We start from the raw sequence: 22,322 nt of genomic DNA on the forward strand, positions 1-22,322 counted from the left end.
ACTCACCTTTCAGTCCACATGGATCAGGGTGAGGGGTCCTTGGGTGGCTCAGTCAGTTGAGCGTCCAACTCTTGATTTGGGTTCAGGTCATGATCACAGGGTCGTGGGATTGAGCCCTGGGTCAGGCTCTGTGCTGAGCATGGAGCCTGCTTAGGATTCTTTCTCACTCCCTTGGCCCCTTCCCCCCACCTTGCACTCTCTCTTAGAAAAAATTAGTATAAACCCTGGTGCCCTTAAAACACCTGGGATCCCAACAAATGTAAAGATGGTGAATATTTTGTTATTACAGATTTGGCTAATAGGTTCTGTTCAGCGCCTATTTCAATGTCCTCTCAGCCACCTTTCCCTTGAGCTTGAAGGGGACATGTTTTACCTTTTTATGTACAGGGCACCCAAACCCTCCTGCGATCGCACACAATCTTTGCAGGCAGGATCTGAACTGTACCCATCTTTCTCCAGGAGCACAGGTGTGACATCACCTTTATGACATCCTACTGTGAGGACATTTGTTTGACACATTTGTTAAGGACATACAAGTCCAACATCTTTCAGTATTTTTTGGATTCTGGAATCAATGTATTCCTTGTTTATAAATTTTTTACTTAAGCCCATTTATGCTGTTACTCATAAATCATCCCACATTGAGTGGGCCTCCGCCCAACAAAAGGCTCTCGAATCTGTCCAAGGTAAAATGACCTGGTAGTGTCCTCAGTGAAAAGGCTCTATTTTAGCACCTCCTCTCCTGCTTCCTGGAGTCCCTGGACCACCCAGGGTATCTGTAAATTGTCCATGGGGTCCCTCAGCAAGAAACTGCCCTTCTTGGTGCTCTGTTATATACCATTAGAGCAGCAATTTGTTGGCTATGCACTGGGCTCTTCTGGAAATAGAGTCTCTCACAGCCTGAGCCTTCACATCCAGCTGCCTGTATTCCTTGGGTCGTGGAAGCAGTACCCCACAAGCTTTATAAGGTTACCAAGGTCTTCCTGCTACAGGATGAAGCCAAAGTCTGGCCTATCCTACCTGCAGGCGGGGGTGGCCTCTTCTGTCAGCAGCCCATTGCCCGATTCTGTGGTGCTGAAGGATGTCACCCTGTCTTTATACCCTTGGCTACCTGGGGAATTCCCTTGGGATGAACTGCTTGGACATCAGAGCTCCCACGTCTTGTTTTTGATGGCCAGCCCTCCCTCCTGGTCAGGTGCCAACTTCACTTCCCAAATAAGCACCTGTCCTACTCCTTAAAAGTCTCAGGCCCAGGTTTAAACTGATGTCAAGACATCAGAATCAATCGTGCTGTAAGGCCCGAGACTAAGATTCAATATTAATGGTTGCCTTGACATCTGGTAAAATCAGGGGGCCCCCAATGGTCTAAATGCAGGTTCCCTTCCGCCTCTGCTCCCACAGATTAAGGTCCCCTACCCCAACACCCCCTTGTCACAGGGACCAGGCACAGTTTCTAGGCTCCAGTTCCCTGCCAGCCTGGGGGATGACCCAGCAAGCCAGCCAGACCTTCCTGCAGGAACCAGGGCTCACTCTCACCATCTTGTTAGTACAAGGCCTGCCCTGCCCCCCCAGCCCTTATTCATTCTGTTCCCAAACGCAACCCCCCTCTGGCCCAGCGTGGTGTGTGATGTCCTCCTCCCCTAGGCCATGAGTTCATGTGGTTAGTAAATTACAGTCGAACTCATCTGTTTAGCACCTGGGCATCCCTTAACTTTAGGGATGGAAATCACTCCACTCACCAACGGGTGAAGAGGAGGAAATATAATCTTTCCAGAATGTACCTTTTTCAAGGCATGACCCTGCCTTGATGAGGTTCATGGACTTGAAGTTATTCAGTGAATAATCTATTTGGATTTTGTAAGAATTCATATGTGGCTGGAGGGTGTCCTTCATGTGAGTTATGAGCAGGAAGGAAGGCTGCAAAGGCAAAGTCTTGGATAGTCTGTTAAAGTTCAAACTCCAGGCAGTGGGGGAACCCTAAAATCATTACAGCAGGGAAATAACATCAGATTTTCATCTCAGTTCACCCTGACAGCAGTGTGGAGGATGGGTTCAAGGGAGGCCAGGGGTGGAACCAGCAAGATCAGTAGGGAGCCTACTGCACTAGTCCCTGCAAGAGACTGGAGTGGGAGAAGCAGAGCGGTGGGAACAGAAGGGAGGGAAGGAATTAAGATATTTGTGAGCTGGCTCAGTCAGCGGAGCATGCGACTGCTGAACTTGGGGTTGAGAGATCAAGCCCCACATTGGGCAAGGAGCCTTCTTAAATTATATATTAAAAATAATAAGAAAAGATGCACTTGGGTGGCTCAGTCAGTTAAGCAGCCGACTTAGGCTCAGGTCATGATCTCTCGGTTCACGAGTTCTTTGAGCCCCACATCAGGCTCTATGCTAACAGCTCAGAGCCTGGAGCCTGCTTCCGATTCTGTATCTGCCTCTCTCTGCCCCTCCCCCACTCACACTGTCTCTCTGACATCTGGATGTCTCTCTGACATCCACTTCAATGTCTTTTTCTTGAATAGCCTGTGTTAAATTCTGAATCCTGGGCGCCTGGGTGCCTCAGTCAGTTAAGCGTCCAACTTGGGCTCAGGTCATGATCTCATGGTTCATGGGTTTGAGCCCCATGTTGGGCTGTGTGCTGACAGCTAGCTCAGAGCTTGGAGCCTGTTTCAGATTCTGTATCTCCCTGTCTCTCTGACCCTCCCCTTCTCATGCTGTCTCTCTCTCTCTCTCAGAAATAAATTAAAACATTTAAAAAAATAAGTTCTGAATTCTTTCTCTAAGCATATCCTGATCATTAGTTTCAATTCTAGTGAACAACTTTTTATGTTCATCTTGCAGCTTCCTGATATATGCTCTTTGGCAACAATTGTATCTGTCATTTTGTGATACTCTCTTTTCAGATTGCTATTCTCCCTAGTCTTCTCCTGGAAGACCAGCTAATACTGGTTCCCTTTCCAAAGCATATCTGGCAATTGCTGCTCAAGGTCTTCCACATTCAGGAAGCCATAGATGTCCTGCTGCGGTGACCCAGTATCTCCAAATCCTTTTGCTGGATAATCTGAGTTAGTTTACCAGTCTCATCTTTGGACAGTTGATCAATCTATTCAGTTAATCAGATGTTCTCTTTAGTTAGCAGTATAATCTCAAATTCTTTTTTATTTACTTATCTTTTTAATTTTTAATTTTTATTTATTTTTATTTCCTGATTCTTGTTCTTTTATTCTTGTTACTTCTCTTTCAGTTTCGGCTTTAACTAAGTCATGCTTTTCCCTTGTGTTTTCCTAAAGGAAGACGACAAGTCGTTGTTACTTGAACCCTCAGAAAGTGCCATTGGAATGCACTGGGTTTTCTTCTATTTGTCTTCATTTCTTCTATTGTGTTTTGCAAAATTTTAATCTCCTCATCTTTCACTGAAAGGAGCTGAGCTTGTTTCATGTTCATTTGCTCCTGCTGATGTCTGAGATTGTCGATCTGCTGACCTGCTCTCATAAAAAAACGAAGCAGTCACAGCTCACTCTGGCATTGGTCTTCAATAATCAGTTGTTGTCTGATTTCATCTTCAAGATAACCTCTTTCTACATTCAGTTGATCCACCTCCCGTTCTAGTTCTGTGATACTGTCTCGCGTTTGAGGGTCAACCGCAGGTGCAGTTTGGCTCTCGTCTCTCAGGCATTCCAATTTGTCTCGCAGATATTCATTTTCCCCTTTCATGGTTGCAAGACTTGCTCCTTGCTTCTCCAAGATTTGCTGTAAAATTTCCTTTTCTCTTAAGACTTGCATGTCTCTTGAATTCCTGCAGAAACTCTGACTTTTCTTTCAGTTTTTCAAAACAAATTTCTTTCTCTTTAATAAGTTGTGTCAATTGCTTCTGTTCCTCCAAAGCAGAGGACAGAATTTTCTTAGTTTTTCTATGGTCGGCATCCATCTGCTCAGCACTCTTTTTGAGCTGTAATATTTCATCATCTTTCTCGACTGAGTTTAATTAAACGCTAGTGCTCCAACTGGGAGATGGACTTATCCAAGATATATGTGTTTGTTAGTTCTTTAAGAGCATGTGCATACCTGTCTGTTTCTTCCAACAGCTTCTTTTCAGCCCGGCACAATTTTGCTTTTAATGTTTGTTTTTTTATTTTTAAAGCCCTCACAACAGTTTTATTTCTGAGAGAATTCTTATGGTTACTTGCAGTAGTTTCTTTCAGCTGATGTCTTACATCTTCAAGCACCAAAACCAACTTTTCTTTTTCCACCCTGAGATCAGAAGCAACTTTCTTTAAATTGCCATTCAGCTGTTCCATTTCTGAAAGGTTTTGTTGCAACTTTGGAAGCTCAGTTTCCCTCTGAGGAACATTCTCCTGGATGTTTAAATTATATATTGGCCACTGAGCTGACTGATGCAAAGCCAATTTACTTTGAATTGATTCTTCGTTTTGCACATCTAACTCTTTAGTTATGTCCATTTGCTCATCTTCAAATGGACAAGCTCTCTTGTCATCAGAGAGATCTCGTTCTACTTTGCCATTGATGCTGTCGCCTTCATTTTGTTGTCTTGATAGCTGACCTTTCATCAAACCCTTGGGCTGTGTAGTTTGTTTCTGTCCATCGAACTCCCGCAACTCTGCTGTTGGGAGTTCCTTCTCAGTCATACCCTGATTGAATTTTTGCCCATCAGCCTCCAAGTCGCATCTTAAATGATCTACCTCTGAATCCAAATTCACACCTTCTGGAGCAGGACGCTCATTGTTTACTTTCACAAGTGCCAGTCGAAGTGCTTTCTTTCCTTCACCTAATGAGTTTTCTTGTTCTAAAATGTAGACTTGCTCTTCAAGTTTCAGATCGTCTCCAATGAGATTGTTACCCTGGGTTAAGTGATGCAGTCGCATCATTTCCTTTTTAGGGTTGGACAGTGCTTGCTGTGGCCCAGACACTTCTTCCACCGCTGTACTCTCGGAAAGAACTCTTTCCTTTTCCATCACTATATCACTTGGCCTCAAAACATAAGGCTGCAATTCACATTCTTCTCCAGACCTCCAAATTCCTGTCCCTTTTCGGGGCAAAACAGGAGACACCTGCACCCTCCCCGGCTTCTGAAGATGTCCCGGGACCTGGGGAAACACTTTTATCTTTCCTGCCGCCCTGAAAACAGCCCCAGTTAATCTGTGGGAGTCGCCTGTCTGAACCCCCGGAGATAAATCAGTTTATCATCGGAATTCTGAATGCACATGTGCTTCTGTCTGGGGGATTAAGTGGAAGGCTTGGATGCAGCACTACTTCTCACCCCGGGCCACACCGAGATGTCAGTTGGGTCCTTCAGTAAACCTGTAAACCTGTTTTGTGGCCACTTCTGTAGCTGTTTTGTCCTGTTGTTATTGTCATTATTTTTGGTCTCATCTGTAGGAATTCTGGTACAGAGCCCTATCCAGTCCACCTGTGGTGGTAGAAGGAGGACCTGATCACTCCCCGGAGACTTCAGAGGTCTCTCTGTTGCAGGGCTTCAATTCTGTCTGGCCCACTCATAATAGTGAAAGGGGGAGCTAATCACTTCCCCGAGACCTCAGTGGTCTCAATCTGTAGGAATTCTGTGGGAGGGAATGTAATAACCTCTGGTGTGTATGTGAGTGTGAATGTGTGACTTGTTCTGGCTTGCCTGCCGGGTTTGATTCTGTGGCTCCATGGGTGGGCACCCTTAAGGTCCCCAAAAGCCTATGGAGTCTGAGTGGGCCCGTCTGCGATTCCGTGGTGAATGGCATACAGTCTATGGTGGCATCGGAATAGTTTCTGATCGTAAGTCACAAAGCTGAGACCACTATGGCTAAGCGTCACCTAAGTTCCTTTGGGACACAGCCAGATGGGCATCTGACTGGTCTCCTCGTTAGAGGGGGCACCCCTACCCATTTGTCTTTGTGACACTGCCTCACAGGAACATTATTGGGTTGGGACCGTGCAAAGAAGGGGTTTTGGGGAGACTATGGAATTATGTGAATTAGAATGGCCCACTTTTGGTGTAGGATGGCCTTCAGAGTGAACCTTAGGTGCTGCAACCATTAGCCACGTCTAGCATGTTGTAGCCAGATTCCCAGATTATCCTGATCAGTTCCTGTATCAACTCCTGGTTAGAGACTGCCCTTCCCCCTTGGGTGTGATTTTCCTGCTACAAACAGGGACACTGGAAGAATGAGTGCCTAAGTCGTAAAGGGCCCCCCAAACCCAGCCGATATTGGGAGGAACCTCAAGAAGGGACCTTATTGGTCTGGCTGAAATAAAATCAGACTAAAGGGGACGCTAACTCTCTCTGTTCCTCTGCCTAGTAGTTGTGAGGGCTTCTCTCTCATTCATTTCCTAGGCTAATGGCTGTAATTGGAGCCAACTGTAGTTAGTCTACCTCAGGACAGGGACTTTAAGGAATATTCCCAAGCAACTACCAAAACTCCTTTTGTTTCGGGGAAATTCCTGTCTTCTCTGGACTGACATGGACTGCCTAATTCCACTGGTGGAAAACAAAACAAAAGAAACCTGAAATCTCCTCCTCTGTCTGAGCTGACAAGATTTAAAAACTGGGAATTCTCTTTCTCTGCTTTCTGCTGGCACCTCTCCTCTTTTGCCCTTCCTTCTCCCAATCCTTTTCTGTGCCACTTGGGGGGGGGGGGGGGGGTGGCCTGCATAACTGACTCCTCAAGGCCTATCAGTTCCTCCTCCTATCCTAGATGTTGAGGAGCAAAGACCACCAAAGTCAGATTTCCCCACCAACTTTCCAGGTCAAAATTAACCATGGGGAACAACGTGCCTTATGTGGACTCAAGTAAAATGTATTCAGTGTTTAAGTTAATTTAAGTTTGTTAGTTTGAGATAGACAATGTTTATCAACATTAAAAAAAATGGAAACAAACGTGTTTTCTACCTAGATTTGCTGAAGGTCAAATAAGCTTCTGTTATTTCTGTTCCAATTTGTTAACAAAAGGATGACTTAAAGTGATGGTTAATTTTGTCTGTCTCATAGTTTTCATGGGTAATTGTTAAGATAGCTTTCAAAGTCCTTGGTAATCTAAAACATTAAAGTTTTGCTTGCATGATAAATTGAGATTGAATTCATTGGCTATCTAACGAGATAAGAAGCTAAAGCACTAATTACTAGAGGTAGGTTTGTGCTTTTGACTTGTTGCAAAAAAAACCCCACTAAATATATTTGGAACTGTTGAAAAACATGCTTTGTGCTTAATGGATTCATAAGTTTGCCATCTAAAAAAATTCTGATATAACATAGAGTTCACAATTGATTACTACTGAGTTTTCCCTGGAGACTAAAGTTTCTAGCAGTCAAAATTCTGCTAAGTGTACTTAAGACTGTTAGAAATAAGGAAAGCAACTCTGTATGTAGGAAAGTAGGAGGTATGTAAGAAAGATATAAAGAATGGAAATAGATTTTTGTTCAAGGTAAAAAAAAAAAGTGATTTTGTCCTAAATGAGACTGGTTATTTGGAGAAAAATGGCTTGGGACAAACTCTAAATGCAAAAGAAAAGTTGTAGAAGGTTTGTGAAGGATAATCTTTAAAAAGAAATTTTATATGTGGTCAGGATAGACTAAGGTTAAAATAAATGGATTTCAAAAGTACATAGGATTAAGATTAAAATTCCTCCTCCTTTAACTTAACTGAGGAACAAGGGGGAGAAGAAGGGGGAAATGGTGGGGGAAAGGGAGAGAGGCAAACCATGAGAGACTCTTGAATGCTGACAAAAACTGAGAACTGATGGATGTGAGGGTGAGGGGGGGATGGGCATGGAGGAGGGCACTTGTGGGGATGAGCACTGGGTGTTATGTGGAAACTAATTTGACAATAAACTATTTGTAAAAAAAAAAAAAAATTCTTCCTCCTTTGATCCAAAGGCTGGGAAAATGATGGCAATACCCTTGACGCCAGCCTCCAAATCCTCCACATTTGTACTGTTCTTGTTTACTAGAGGAGTGGATGCCTCTGCCATTTGAGGGATGGATGATATATAAAGGGCTTTTACTAAGATACACGGGAGCCATTTTATTAAGCCATTGTATGCCAAAAATGGATACCCACATGGCTAAAACATATTTGTGTGGGGTTTGTTGAAAATGGCAGGGGAAAAGACCTTGACTTTGGCCCTTCAACCCCTTCCCTCAATTGCCGATGATTAATATGTAAGTTACTGTTGGGCTGAAATAAATTTAGTGCATCCTACGACAACCAAGAAAATCTTGCTTGGTTACAGTCCTACCTACAAGGTCCTACAGGCAGGAAACAGACGGGTCAAAACAAAAGAAAACAAAACAAAAAACACTTTACAATACTAGGTTTAAGATAGATAAAGGAGATTTAGGTAAATTTCTAATTGGATAAATATATAAAGGCTTTTCAGAATATTACATGTTTTTAGTTGATCTGGAAATATATCATGCTTTTGTTAAATCAGACTCTTAAAGACACAGATGTTTTAGAAAAAAATGAAGGAACTCTAAGATTTAGCCCTTAAATTATGTTAAATTCACCTCTGTTCTACAAACACAAAATGAGAGCCTAATGGCCTTCCTGGAGAGGTTGAAGGAAGCTCTCATTAAATATATGGCTATCTCCCTTCACACCCCTAAGGCTGAAATAATTTTAAAAGACAGATTTGTCACTCAGTCAGCCCTAGATATTCAGAGAAAATGCAAAACTTGGCTGTTGTTCTTGAAAAGACCCTGGAGGAGCGCTTAGGAGCTGCCAGTTGGGTATATTACAAACAAAACAGAAAAGGAAGCTTAAAAAAAAATTTAAGGCCTTAGTTGTGGCCTTATGTACTATGTCAGACCAGACTTCCCGAGGTCCTGGCACCAAGTGCCATTTCTGTGGCCATTCAGAGCACTAAAATAAGAACATTCTCAGAGGGGACAACCAAAATGAAAACCCTATAAGCAATGCCCCTGATATGAAAACAGTCACTGGAGATCTGAATGCTCTCGGGGACCTCTATCTGTGAGGGCTCAGATAACCAATGTCCCTGGAAGGGACTAACCAGGGCCTGGGGCTTCTTGGATTGTTAAACTATTCTTGATAAGACAATGTAAACAAAGGTTCTCTTTTGTCTGCCAAGACAACCAAAGCTTTATGTTTCATCTTTACCAGGTCTTTGATTACTTAGTTAAAACTTCTCAATGTTAGGGGCGCCTGGGTGGCTTAGTCGGTTAAGCGTCCGACTTTCGCGTGGGTCATGATCTCGAGGTTCGTGGGTTCAAGCCCCGCATGGGGCTCTGTGCTGACTGCCAGCTCAGAGCCTGGAGCCTGTTTCAGTCTGTGATTCCCTCTCTCTTTGACCCTCCCCTGCTCACGCTGTCTCTCCCTCTCCTAGAAATAAATAAAAATATAAAAAAAAACCTTCTCAATGTTAAAGGAGCTGGGTTTTGCTAATGACTATATAAAGCTGTACATTCAGCTTTAGGATCTTTTATTGAATTGCTTCTCGGCCTTTTGGCTAAGATCAAGCGTGGGATCTTTTATTGCCACTTTGGTTAAATAAATAAAGTTTTAAAATTTGTAATGATCTGTAATCCTATTTAGGATGTGCTTTATAACTTCCTAAGGTTTTAACAAACTTCCCAGGATTTAAATGGTAAAAAAGTCTTTTGACCAATTAGGCCCTTTTATTTGGGATACTAAGTTACTTAGAAAAGCACTGTCGTATAATGGTAAACCTTAGGCTGTATTGCACGAGTAAATGCCGTAGCTGCCCAAATATATATGCAATTCCTAAAGTTTTAATGTTTTGGTATAAGGCTATCACTTAATATTCTGGTTACTTGAAGTGTTATGTGTCACAGAAATAACTGAATTTCTTTGTCAATTACATCATAATGAACTTTCATCAGATCTTTAACGATGTCCATTTCTGAGATTTTGTCATTTATAATTGTTCTTATTCTCTCACAAAATGTGTTCTTCTTCAAACAGATTTATAAAAAAGGACTTTTAAAACAGATACAGGTATTTGATATCTTTAAGATTAATACAAAAATGGGTAAGAATTTCCAGAGCTAAAAAGCTGCATTCAAACTGAACAAGATTTAAGAACATGGGACTAAGTAAACTGAGGAAGATTATAGTTTTGTGACTCTTGTTGGAAATATTGCTGGTTCTCTAATGTTTGCTCTTCCAGATTAAGGAAACTTTCTCTTCAGATATCTATGATATACATAAATGTCATAAAGTATTCATTTGTAAACTAAAGCATTTATCTTTTCTCTCTACCTAAACCCTCTAAAATTCAAAAACTCCCAGTGAGTATTCTTTCTTTTATGGTAACTACAATCGTTTACATAAGTTCGATAAGAATCTGTCCCTCTTGTAACAGGACACCACTGGAAATACTGGTTATTTTACCAAGGCATTGACTGGAATGTCCTATTTGAGAGTCATACATAGACTCGGATATGACCAGATAGCTTTAAGGAACTAAGGATGACTTTATGAAACATGGAGCCATAAAGGCCCTTGGAAATGTTGGCCGGATAACTTGCTTACAGAGTTCCCAGCAGCCTCCCCAGGTGAGTAAAGAAGGTCACTTCCTGGCAGGTGCAGGAACCTCAGGATATCTTGAGGACCTCGTGAAGAGGAATTTGCCCAATTCAAAAGGTTTTGCAGGCCTGTCTGATAAGAAGTACTTGGCTTGGCCTCTGGCCTGGAGAAGCTACTGAAAGTTCAGCCTGGAGATTCCTTATAAAAGGTCCCAGCAAAGTAAACTTTGAAAGATCCTCATGAACAATCGCTATTCTTGCTGAACCTATGTAAATAATTAGGCCAGGGTTGTTAAGACTGGACTTGCTCTTGGCAAAGGAAACAATCCATAAAACTAATAGGCAACCGACAGAGTGGGAAAAGATAGTTGCAAATGACATATCAGATAAAGGGCTAGTATCCAAAATCTATAAGGAACTCACCAAACTCCCAAAAAACAAACAATCCAGTGAAGAAATGGGCAGAAGATATGAATAGACACTTCTCCAAAAAGGACATCCAGATGGCCAACAAACACATGAAACGATGCTCAGCATCCCTCCTCACTAGGGAAATACAAATCAAGACCACACTGAGCTACCACCTCATGCCGGTCAAAGTGGCTAAAATGAGCAAATCAGAGAACTCTAGACGCTGGCGAGGATGTGGAGAAACGGGTGCCCTCCTACACTGTTGGTGGGAATGTAAACTGGTACAGCCCCTCTAGAAAACAGAGTGGAGATTCCTCAAAAAATTAACAATAGAACTCCCCTATGACCCAGCAATAGCACTGCTAGGAATTTACCCAAGGGATACAGGAGTGCTGATGCATAGGAGCACATGTACCCCATGTTCATAGCAGCACTCTCAACAACAGCCAAATCATGGAAAGAGCCTAAGTGTCCATTAACGGACAAATGGATCAAGAAGAGGTGGTTTATCTATACAATGGAATACTCCATGGCAATGAGAAAGAATGAAATCTGGCCATGTGTAGCAATGTGGATGGAACTCGGGGGTGTTATGCTAAGTGAAATAAGTCAGGCAGAGAAGGACAGATACCATATGTTTTTACTCATAAGTGGAACAGGAGAAACTTAACAGAGGACCATGGGGGAGGGGAAGGGGAAAGGTAAAATAATAGCTGGGGAGAGGGAAGGCGGCAAACCATGAGAGGCTCTTGAATACTGAGAACAAACTGAGGGCTGATGGGGGGTGTGGGAGAAGGGAAGGGGGGTAATGGGCCTGGAGGAGGGCACTTGCTGGATGAGTACTGGCTGTTATATGGAAACCAACTTGACAATAAACTATAAAAGAAAAATAAATAAATGAAATGTTTCCACTTAAAAAAAACAACAACAAACAAACAACCCAACCTTTGTGGTATTTAAAATCTCTCCTTTTCCCAGTCAGTGGTTTTGGGGAAGTTTTCTTGTGCAATCCCCTGCATTTGTTTTTACTCTTTTTTTTTTCCCCACTCTTTCTGTCTTGCTCCTCTCTCCATGATGACAGGAAGTTTCTTAGCTAATGCTATGTTAGTAATTGTTTTACAATATATAAATATACCAAATCAACACATTGTACACCTTAAATTTACACAATGTTCTCTGCCAACTATATCTCAAAGAGATGGAAAAATGATAGACTTTAGTGTCTATTTCCTAATATTAATGAAGTCATGATGCTACTTCTCAACATTTTTACTCAGCAGTGCACTAAAGGTCCTAGTCAACTCAGTAAGGCAAAGAAATAAAATAGAAGCAAACTGTTTTGAATTAGAGATTATATGGTCACTACCTAGTAAATCCAAATAAATCTACAAAAAAATCTACTTCAACTTATTAGTAAATTTAATAAGTTTTATAAAAGTAACAAAATACAGATATAAAAATTATTGCACTGTGTATTACTAGTAATGACCAAATGGGAACTGAAATTTTTAAAAATGCAATTTACATTAGTATCAAATAAATAGTGTAGCAAATAAAAAAAAAATCCAAAGTATACTTATAAGTCTTTTGTAACTCTGACTTATGAAAACTGTTCTACATAAATCTGGAACCTCTGTTTTACATAAAAATGGACCTGAAAGAGAAAAGTAATTTTATTCATACAATTAAAGGAATTATGTGAAACACACTATTTTAGAAAACTGTTATATGAAGAGCAAATGTATGCCTTATATAACTAAATTATAACTTGTTCTATGCCTTTAGAAAAGAAATTTTTTAAATACACAGTTTATTTAAGGTAAACCTTTATAATCTCTAAAAGAAACTATACTGCCACATTATTACCAGAAAACCCATTCTCACATGCAATAGAATAATTTTTACAAAGTTAATGTTATTATATTTTATACATGTTACAACTTTGCTGACTCCAGTTTTAATAACATTAGGTTGTGTTGAAAGAGTAAGAAGATGAAAGTCCCTTAGCAGTATAATCCAGCATTTGAAAAGCACTAATACATTACATTGTTTATTTTCTGAAGATTAATAATCTAAATTAAACTATCCATACCTCTTATACAGTTAATGTACTACTATTGTGTTCATTTATTAAATAAACAGGTGCCACTGTGTGGTCAGGCACTTTTCTAGACCTAGGAATGAATGCATAAGTAAACAACAACAACAAAAAGATCCTAGTCCTAGTCGGGTTTCCATTAAAAGATCATGTAGAAGATTTCTTTCCTCCCCCAAACTATAAAATCTGTAAGATGATTTAATATCATATTTAAAAATCCTATAGATGTGGGATGCCTGGGTGGCTCAGTTGTTTGACCACCCAGTTCTTGATTTCGGCTCAGGTCATGGGATCGAGCCCTGCATCTGGCTCAGTGCTTAATGTGGAGCCTGCTTAAGATTTTTTCTCTCCCTCTTCCTCTTTTTCCACTCATGCTCACTCTCTCTTTCTCTCTCTCTCTTAAGAATAATAATAAAATAAAATAAAAATCCTGTGGATGTACCTCCCTTTCCCCATATTTTAAAATAAACTTTTTCAATAAGTAAATATATAATAAGAGATAATATTTTCACAAATAATTCTGAAGCTAAATTACAATATCCTGATATCCTTTTAAAAAGAAAAAGTTCTGCCTTTGAAATTAATGCAGTAATAAAAGTACAACAGAAAAAAATTATTTTTTTAGGAACAGGAGAAAAATACCATGCATTATGCCAGGTGTTGTTGAAATAAACACATACATGCCCTCAAAGGTAGCATTTTTATTTTTGAGAAAGAGAGAGAGAGCACGTGAGCAGGGGAGGGGCAAAGGAAGGGAAAGAATCTTAAGCACCATATTGGAACCGTGAGAACATGACCTGAACCAAAATCAAGAGCCAGACAATTAACCAACTGAGCAACCCCTCAAAGGTAGCATTTTAACAGAATGAGTCATGGTGAAGGCTAATGACACAAATATCAGAATATACAGTCAGAAAGAAATTTTCAAATTAGCAAACAAAAAGAAATCCAACTTATTTTCTAAAAGCTTGCAAACTTTAGTTTTAATATATATGTAAAATCTATAAATCATCATCCAAATGTCACTTATGGTGTTCCATTGTTCTTTGGCTCTACCCAACCTCTAAAGCTTTTATTCTAATAGTTTTACAAGGTCCGAGTTCAAAGCATAACAGTTGTAACAAAACTCAGTCTTTTATTGTAAAAAAAACTATCAAGAAATTATTAACAGTAGAAATTTGGTAAGAAAAGTGAACATAAGATTAGCTTTTTATACCTATGGCTCATGAGCAAATCCTCTACTTCTACTTGCACACACACACACAATTTACATATATATTTTTTAAAATATATATTATATATATTTTATATTTATATGTATTTTAAATATATATAAATATATATATTATATATATTTTATATTTATATATATTTTAAATATATATAATATATATATATATTATATATAATTATACTTGTACACTGGGGCCACAGCCAGAGCTATGGTATTAAAAACGAGCAAAGAAACAAAACAAAACAAAGAAAAACAGCTAATCAACCTTACTTACACTATGCTATATATTTCTTTATTTGTTTCATTTTAGCAAATATTTATTGAGTGGAAACTCTGTGCTAGTCTTTGTTATAAACACTGAAGATACAGAGTCTAATATGATGGTCAGGGTACCCGCTCTTGGGGAGTTCACATTCTAATTCGGGAACATTTACAGTAAGAAAAATTTTTTTAAAAATGAGTAGAGTAGCTGAGGCATAGGAGCACATGTACCCCAATGTTCATAGCAGCACTCTCCACAATAGCTAAAACATGGAAAGAGACTAAGTGTCCATCAACAGATGAATGGATCAAGAAGATGTGGTTTATCTATACCATGGAATACTACATGGCAATGAGAAACAATGAAATCTGGCCATGTGTAGCAACATGGATGGACCTTGAGGGTGTTATGCTGAGCGAAATAAGTCAGGCAGAGAAGGACAAATATCATATGTTTGCACGTATAGGAGGATTAGGAGGAACTTAAGTGAGGAACAAGAGGGAGAAGAAGGGGGGAAATGGTGGGGGAGAGGGAGAGAGGCAAACCATGGGAGACTCTTGAATGCTGACAAAAACTGAGGACTGATGGATGTGGGGGGGAGGGGGGAGGGGCATGGAGGAGGACACTTGTGGGGATGAGCACTGGGTGTTATGTGGAAACTAATTTGACAATAAACTATTTGTAAAAAAAAAAAAAAATGAGTAGAGTTAAGAGCTATAAGATAATCTCCCAGGAAGACAGAACTGAGAGTGATAGGGCTCTACAATACACGAAAGGCAAGAGAGGGCTATTTCTTACGATCTTTCTCCTTCTTTATATTGGTGCACATCTGAGTCTGTAATGTTTCAGAAATAGCCTTCATTTTATAAAAATCTATTATTTCTTCTTCCAATTGTCTTCTCTTCTCCTCAAGTTTCACTGTCTCCTCTTGTTGGACACGTTTAAGATGCTCAAACTTTTCCTGTAGCTGTGAAACAAATGTGCAGCTATGACTCAAAGCACACTATGGTAGCACATTCCCAGGGATGTACTTGTCTTCTCTACTGGTTATCAGACATAACCAGATCATCAGAGTAGAGCATGATCTTAGTAACAGTCTCTAAATTTCATGTTTAAAGTAGAAAATCAGATATGGAATTTCTTTCTTAATTTTAATTTTACATGTGTCCCATTGAACCAAATGTAATAAGATGCAAAATTATGAAAAACAATTTTAGAAATTTTTTTTTTAAATGGTTGTTTTTTTTTTTTTTAAATGTTTTATTTATTTCTAGGAGAGAGAGAGAGAGACAGTGTGAGCAGGGGAGGGCCAGAGAGAGAGGGAGTCACAGACTGAAACAGGCTCCAGGCTCTGAGCTGGCAGTCAGCACAGAGCCCGACGCGGGGCTCGAACCCACGAACCGCGAGATCATGACCCGAGCGAAAGTCGGACGCTTAACCAACTACGCCACCTGGGCGCCCCTAGAAATTTTTCCTAATGAGGTATAGATTTTTTACTCTACATTTTCCCACAAATCTCTCTGAGTAAAATGGATAGATCCATGTTCCCTAAAAATACATATATTAAAATATGAGATGGATTATAAAATATTTGTTGATACTTCAATTGATAAAGGCATTTCAAAAGAAAGTCTGATAATTGCCTTGTTAGGTAAGATTAGTACAATTATAGGAAGAAACAAAAACCTTATTCAGTTACTTTTTATTTACTTCTGAGATCTTATTTAATCTGTTTGACTTAAAATAAGCCAAATTAACCATAAAAAGGAGATAATATCATTTTCATTTCCATTAGAGACAGGCCTGGGTCTTTAATAAGACATTCAACATAAGGATTGGTTGTATGCATCAAAGAAGTTATGATTTTTTTGAATTTTTGCTAATTCGAAAAAGTATGAAGGACCAACTAATTTTCAGCCGAACTTTTTGAAAAATAAATGGGCTAGGGGCTTAAGTTGCCACAATTTAGTTAGCTGGCTTATATGGCTGTGAAGATACTAGTGTAAATACTAGTGATTCTAACCATAGATACCCATTAGAATCATTCAGTGAGTTTATAAATCTCCCAATGCACAGGCTACCCACAATTCAGTGGCATCACACTATCTGGAAATGAAACCTGAGCATCAGTCCTTTTAGAAAATCTCCAGGTGATTTTAGTGTGCAGCAAAGTTTGAGATCCATGGTCTTATTTATTTATTTATTTATGAGAGAGTTGGAGAGGGGCAGAGACAAAGAGAGAAAGAGAATCTCAATGTGGAGCTTGATCTCATGAACCATGAGATCATGACCTGAGCTGAAATTAAGAGTCTGGTGCTTAACCAACTGGGCCAGGTGCCCTGAGATCCATGGTTTTAAATAAAGATTACATTCCCTCTGCTGAAGTCAGGTATCTCCTAGAATTATATTTTCATGCATGAGAAGGAAATGAATATTGACACACAGTTGAAAAGACTGGGGATGTGAGTGTGTGGTATTTATAAATGATAGCATCAGTGAGAAAAACTCACTTAAAGATGGGAAAGTGAGGCTTGGAAGGAAGATGGCAGCAGAGCAGGAGGAACTGAGGCTCATCTCCTCCCACAAACACAACTAATTAACTATCCAATCATCCTAAATATTCCAGAAATCAACCGGAAGACTGACACAACATACTCCACAATTAAAGGGAGAGAAGAGGCCACATAAAAGAAGACAGTAAATGTGGAGATGTGATTTAGAGGAGAAATGGATATCAGGTGCTGTGAAGGGGTGGTAGCTGTTGGTCATGGAGAAGGGAGAGAAAGAGAGAGAGAGAGAGAGAGAGAGAGAGAGAGAGAAGCACACACACAGGGGAATGTACAAGGAGAATGTTTCCTCAAAGCCGTGGCTTGGAAAATAAAAGGGACTGAACTATGTGAGTTCTTACATCCTGTGAGACTGGAAGCCTGGAGTTTTAAGGGTCAGTAGGTTTGGCTCAGATAGAGCCCTGAGGGCACTGCCCTGCTCCTGGAGAGAAGACAGGCAAAGAACCCAGGGGCACATGGCATGGGAACAATGCTCTAAAGAACACCTGGGGCACAAAATGGAAAGACTATTTGTTCTTCTAAGAGCATTTCTGAGAGACAACATTCACTGAGACATCTTTCCTGGAGCAAAGGAGGAAACTGGCACCATTTCCCTCCCCCATCCACCAGCAGAAACATACAGCCACCTGCTGGAAGCAGTGCAGCGCTGACACTGGCTGCCGAACTTCCATATGCCAAGCCCCACCCCCTTGCATTCTGGCAGGACAGCCCTTCTCAGTCAAGCTTGCCTCAGTCCCAGTGTGGCAGGCCCCTCCCTCAGAATGCCAGCACAAACCCCTGCACAGATCACATCTCCTGACCAAGGAGTACTGAAGGGCCTTAGTTCTAGTGGACTTGGTGTTAGGTCTCACTTCACAAGCAGACCACAGCACACCTAGTTAAAACTCACATCATTCAGGCCCGAGACCAAACACTACCCTATGCAGGCAAGGAGAGCCTCTGCAGATGAGTATCCTGAAGGACAGACATATAGACATAGAGCAGCAAAAACACAACAGCAGAGTGCACACAGTACACACTGTAGATACCTCAGGAAGTACCAAGCCTGGCCACTACCTGACCTTTTCTTTATTAGGCCATTACTTTCAGGAGCAAGAGACATAACTGGCTTTTCTAACACAGAGAGGAAGCCAGAGAGTTAGACACAATGCCCAAACAGAGTAATTTATCCCAAATGAAAGAACAAGACAAAGAACAAGATAAAGCCAAATCAGAGAGCTAAGCAAAATAGATATAGGTAACATGCCTGATGGAAACTTTAAAGGAACAATCATAATATACTCTATGCAGAAAAGAATAGAAGACATCAATGAGACCCTTACCACAGAGATAAGAGAGTTAAAAAAGAATCAATCAGAGATGAAGATTGAAATAAACAAGATGGGAAAAAAGCCTGCAGAGATGTCTGCAATGAAGAGCAGACTGAAAGAAGCAGTGGAACGATATAGTGACCTAGAAGAGAGAATAATGAAAAATAAAGAAGCTGAAGAAAAGAGAGAATTATACAACACAAGAATACAATCAGGGAACTCAATGAATGCATCAAATATAATAACATTCATATTATGAAATAATATTAATTTCTTTCATTAGCATTGTATAGTTTCTCTTCTTATAGAAGAAGAGAAACAAAGGGGGTGTTAGAAAATTTATGTGAGGAAATAATTGCTGAAAACTTCCCTAATCTGGGGAAGGAAATGAACATCTAGATCCAAGAGGCACACAGTACGCCCATCAAAATCAACAAAAGCAGCTTAACACCAAGACATATTGTAATTAAATTTGCAAAATATAGACATAGAGAAAACATCTTAAAAGCAGCAGGACAGAAATCTTTAAATTACAAGGGAAGACCCATAAGGCTAGCTATATATTTCTCAATAGAAACTCGGCAAGCCAGAAGGGAGTGGAATGATATATTCAAAGTGCTGAATGGGAAAAATCTGTAGCCAAGAATACTCTATCCAGCAAGGCTATCATTTAGAATCAAGAAAGAGATGAGTTTCTCAGCAAACAAAACTGAGAGAGTTCATGACCACTAAACTAGCCCTACAATAAATATTAAATGGGACTCTCTAATGGAAAGGAGGGACCAAAAGTGACAAAGAAAGAAAGGATCAGAAAAAATTTTCAGAAACAATGACAAAACAAGTAATGAAATGACACTGACTACATATCTATCAATAACTACTTTGAATGTAAATGGACTAAGCACTCCAATCAAAAGACATAGGATGGGGGGGGAGGGGGAACCAAAGACTCATCTATGTGCTGCCTTCAAAAGACCCATTTTCAACTTAAAGACACATACAAATTGAAAGCAAGGGGGATGGAGAAACATTTATCATGCAAATGGATGTCAAAGAAAGCCAGAGTAGCAGTACTTATATCAGACAAAATAGTCTTAAAACAAAGACTATTTTGAAAGAAGTCACAATATCAAAATAAAGAGGACATTCCAAAGAGAATATATAACAATTGTAAATATTTATACACCCAATATGATAGCACCCAAATATATAAAACAATTACAACAAACATAAAAGTACTCATTGATAATAATACAATAATATTAGGGGGCTTTAACACCCTACTTTACCATTCATCTACTAAAAGACATCTTAGTTGTTCCAAGTTTGGGCAATAATGAATACATCTCTTTTAAACATTTGTGTATAGTATTTTGTGTGGGCATAAGTTTCAATTCCTCTAGGTAAATACCAAGGAATACAATTGTTGAATTGTATGGTAAGGGCATGACTAGTTTTGTAAGAAAACACTAAACTCTTTCAAAGTACATGGAAACATATGAAAAAAACAAGAATCCAAAATATCTGGAATGCAGCAAAAGCAGTTCCACAGGGATATTTATAGTAATATAGGTCTACCTCAAGAGTAAGAAAAATCTAAATAAGCAACCAAATCTTACACTAAAGAAACTAGAAAAACAACAGTAAACATAACTACAAACCAGCAGAAGGAAGGATAATCAAGATTAGAACAAAAATAAATGACATAGAAACAACAACAACAACAAAAGATCACATGAATGAAACCAAGAACTGGTTCTTTGAAAAAAAATGATTAAACTGGTAGCCAGAATTATCAAAAGGAAAAGTGGAAAGAAATGACTCAGATAAATAAAATCACAAATGAGACAGGAGAAATAACAACCAACACCACAGAAACACAAACAATTATAAAAGAATATTATGAAAAATGATATGCCAACAAATAAGATAATTTGGAAGGAATGGATAAATTGCTAGAAACACATTAACTACCAAACTGAAACAGTAAGAAATAGGAAACTTGAACATACCAATAACCATCAAAGAAACTGTGTCAGTAATCAGAAAACTCCCAGCAAACAAAAATCCAGGGCCAAATAACTTCACAGGGGAACTCCAGCAAACATTTTAAAAAGAGTTAATACCTATTGTTCTCACACTTGTCCAAAAAAATAGAAATGGAAAGAAAACTTCCAAACTCATTCTATGATGTTAGTATTACCCTGCTTCCAACTCCACTAAAAAAGGGATCTACAGGCCAATATCTCTGGTGGTTGCAAAATTTCTCAACAAAATATCGGTAAATCCAATCTAGTAATACATTAAAGAATCATTCACTACAATCACGTGGGAACCACGTAAGGGTGGTTCAATATTTGCAACTCAATCAATGTGACACATTAGATCAATAAAAGATAAGAACCATATGATCCTCCCAATAGATGCAGAAAAAGAATTTGACAAAGTATGCATTCGTTCTTGATGAAAACCCTCAACAAAGTAGGGATAGAGAGAATATGCTTCAACATAATAATGGCCATATAAGAAAAATGCACAGCTAACATTATCCTTAAAGGGGAAAAACTGAGAGCTTTTCCCTAAAATCAGGAACAAGACAAGGATGTACACTCTCACCACTTATATTCAACATAGTACTGCAAGTGCTAGCTACAGCAATCAGACACCAAAAAGAAATAAAAAGCATTCCCATGTCACTCATTATCAGGGAAGTACAAATCAAAACCACACTGAGATACCACCTCATGCCAGTCAGAGTGGCTAAAATGAGCAAATCAGAGAACTCTAGATGCTGGCGAGGATGTGGAGAAACGGGCACCCTCCTACACTGTTGGTGGGAATGTAAACTGGTGCAGCCCCTCTGGAAAACAGTGTGGAGGTTCCTCAAAAAATTAACAATAGAACTCTCCTAGGACCCAGCAATAGTACTGCTAGGAATTTATCCAAGGGATACAGAAGTGCTGATGCACAGGGGCACATGTACCCCAATGTTCATAGCAGCACTTTCATAGCCAAATCATAGAAACAGCCTAAATGTCCATCAACTGACAAATGGATCAAGAAGAGGTGGTTTATCTATACAATGGAATACGCCATGGCAATGAGAAAGAATGAAATCTGGCCATGTGTAGCAATGTGGATGGAACTCGAGGGTGTTATGCTAAGTGAAATAAGTCAGGCAGAGAAGGACAGATACCATATGTTTTCACTCATAAGTGGAATAGGAGAAACTTAACAGAGGACCATGGGGGAGAAGAAGGGGAAAATAGTTAAGGAGAGGAAGGGAGGCAAACCATAAGAGATTATTAAATACTGAGAACAAACTGAGGGTTGAGGGGAGTTGGAGAGAAGGGAAGGGGGGTGATGGGCATGGAGGATGTCACTTGTTGGATGAGCACTGGGTGTTATATGGAAGCCAACTTGACAATAAACTATAAAAGAAATAAAAAGCATTCATATCATCAAAGAAGAAGTCAAATTTTCACTAAATGCAGATTGCATGATACTCTAGAAAATCCAAAAGACTGCACCCAAAAAACCCTGCTAAAATGAATAAATGAATTCAATAAAGTTGCATACAGAAATCTATTGGATTTCTATACACCAATAATATAGCAGCAGAAAGAGAAATTAATAAAAACAATCCCATTTATAATTGCACCCCCCCCAAAAAAAAAAAAGATATCTAGGAATAAACCTAAACAAAGAAGTAAAATAATTGTATTCTGAAAACTGCAATGCTGATGAAAGAACTCAAAGATAACATCAAGAAATGGATTGGAAGAACAAATGTTGTTAAAATGTTTATACTACCCAAAGCAATCTACACATGTAATGCAATCCCTATTAAAATACCAAGAGCATTTTTTCACAGATAGAACAAACAATCCTAAAATTTGTATGGAACCATAAAAGACACAAAACAAC

The 22,322-nt window shown here is 39.4% G+C and overlaps 1 protein-coding gene and 1 pseudogene across 1 annotated transcript in view; one reads left to right on the forward strand and one right to left on the reverse strand.

Annotated features, from left to right (window-relative positions):
* The first annotated feature begins 9,454 nt into the window (after positions 1–9,454).
* LOC120235693 lies at positions 9,455–9,610 on the forward strand (annotated as a pseudogene).
* Positions 9,611–15,305: 5,695 nt separating this feature from the next.
* SEPTIN14 (septin 14) overlaps positions 15,306–22,322 on the reverse strand; it is a 64,732-nt gene continuing 57,715 nt past the window's right edge. Inside the window, exon 10 of the mRNA XM_039238108.1 lies at positions 15,306–15,485. Within this exon, the coding sequence (XP_039094039.1) occupies positions 15,306–15,485 (180 nt within the window). The remainder of the gene's footprint in view (positions 15,486–22,322) is intronic.

The sequence above is a fragment of the Hyaena hyaena genome, unplaced genomic scaffold (genome assembly GCF_003009895.1).
Source record: "Hyaena hyaena isolate Hyena2069 unplaced genomic scaffold, ASM300989v1 scaffold_135, whole genome shotgun sequence".
Lineage (NCBI taxonomy): Eukaryota > Metazoa > Chordata > Mammalia > Carnivora > Hyaenidae > Hyaena > Hyaena hyaena.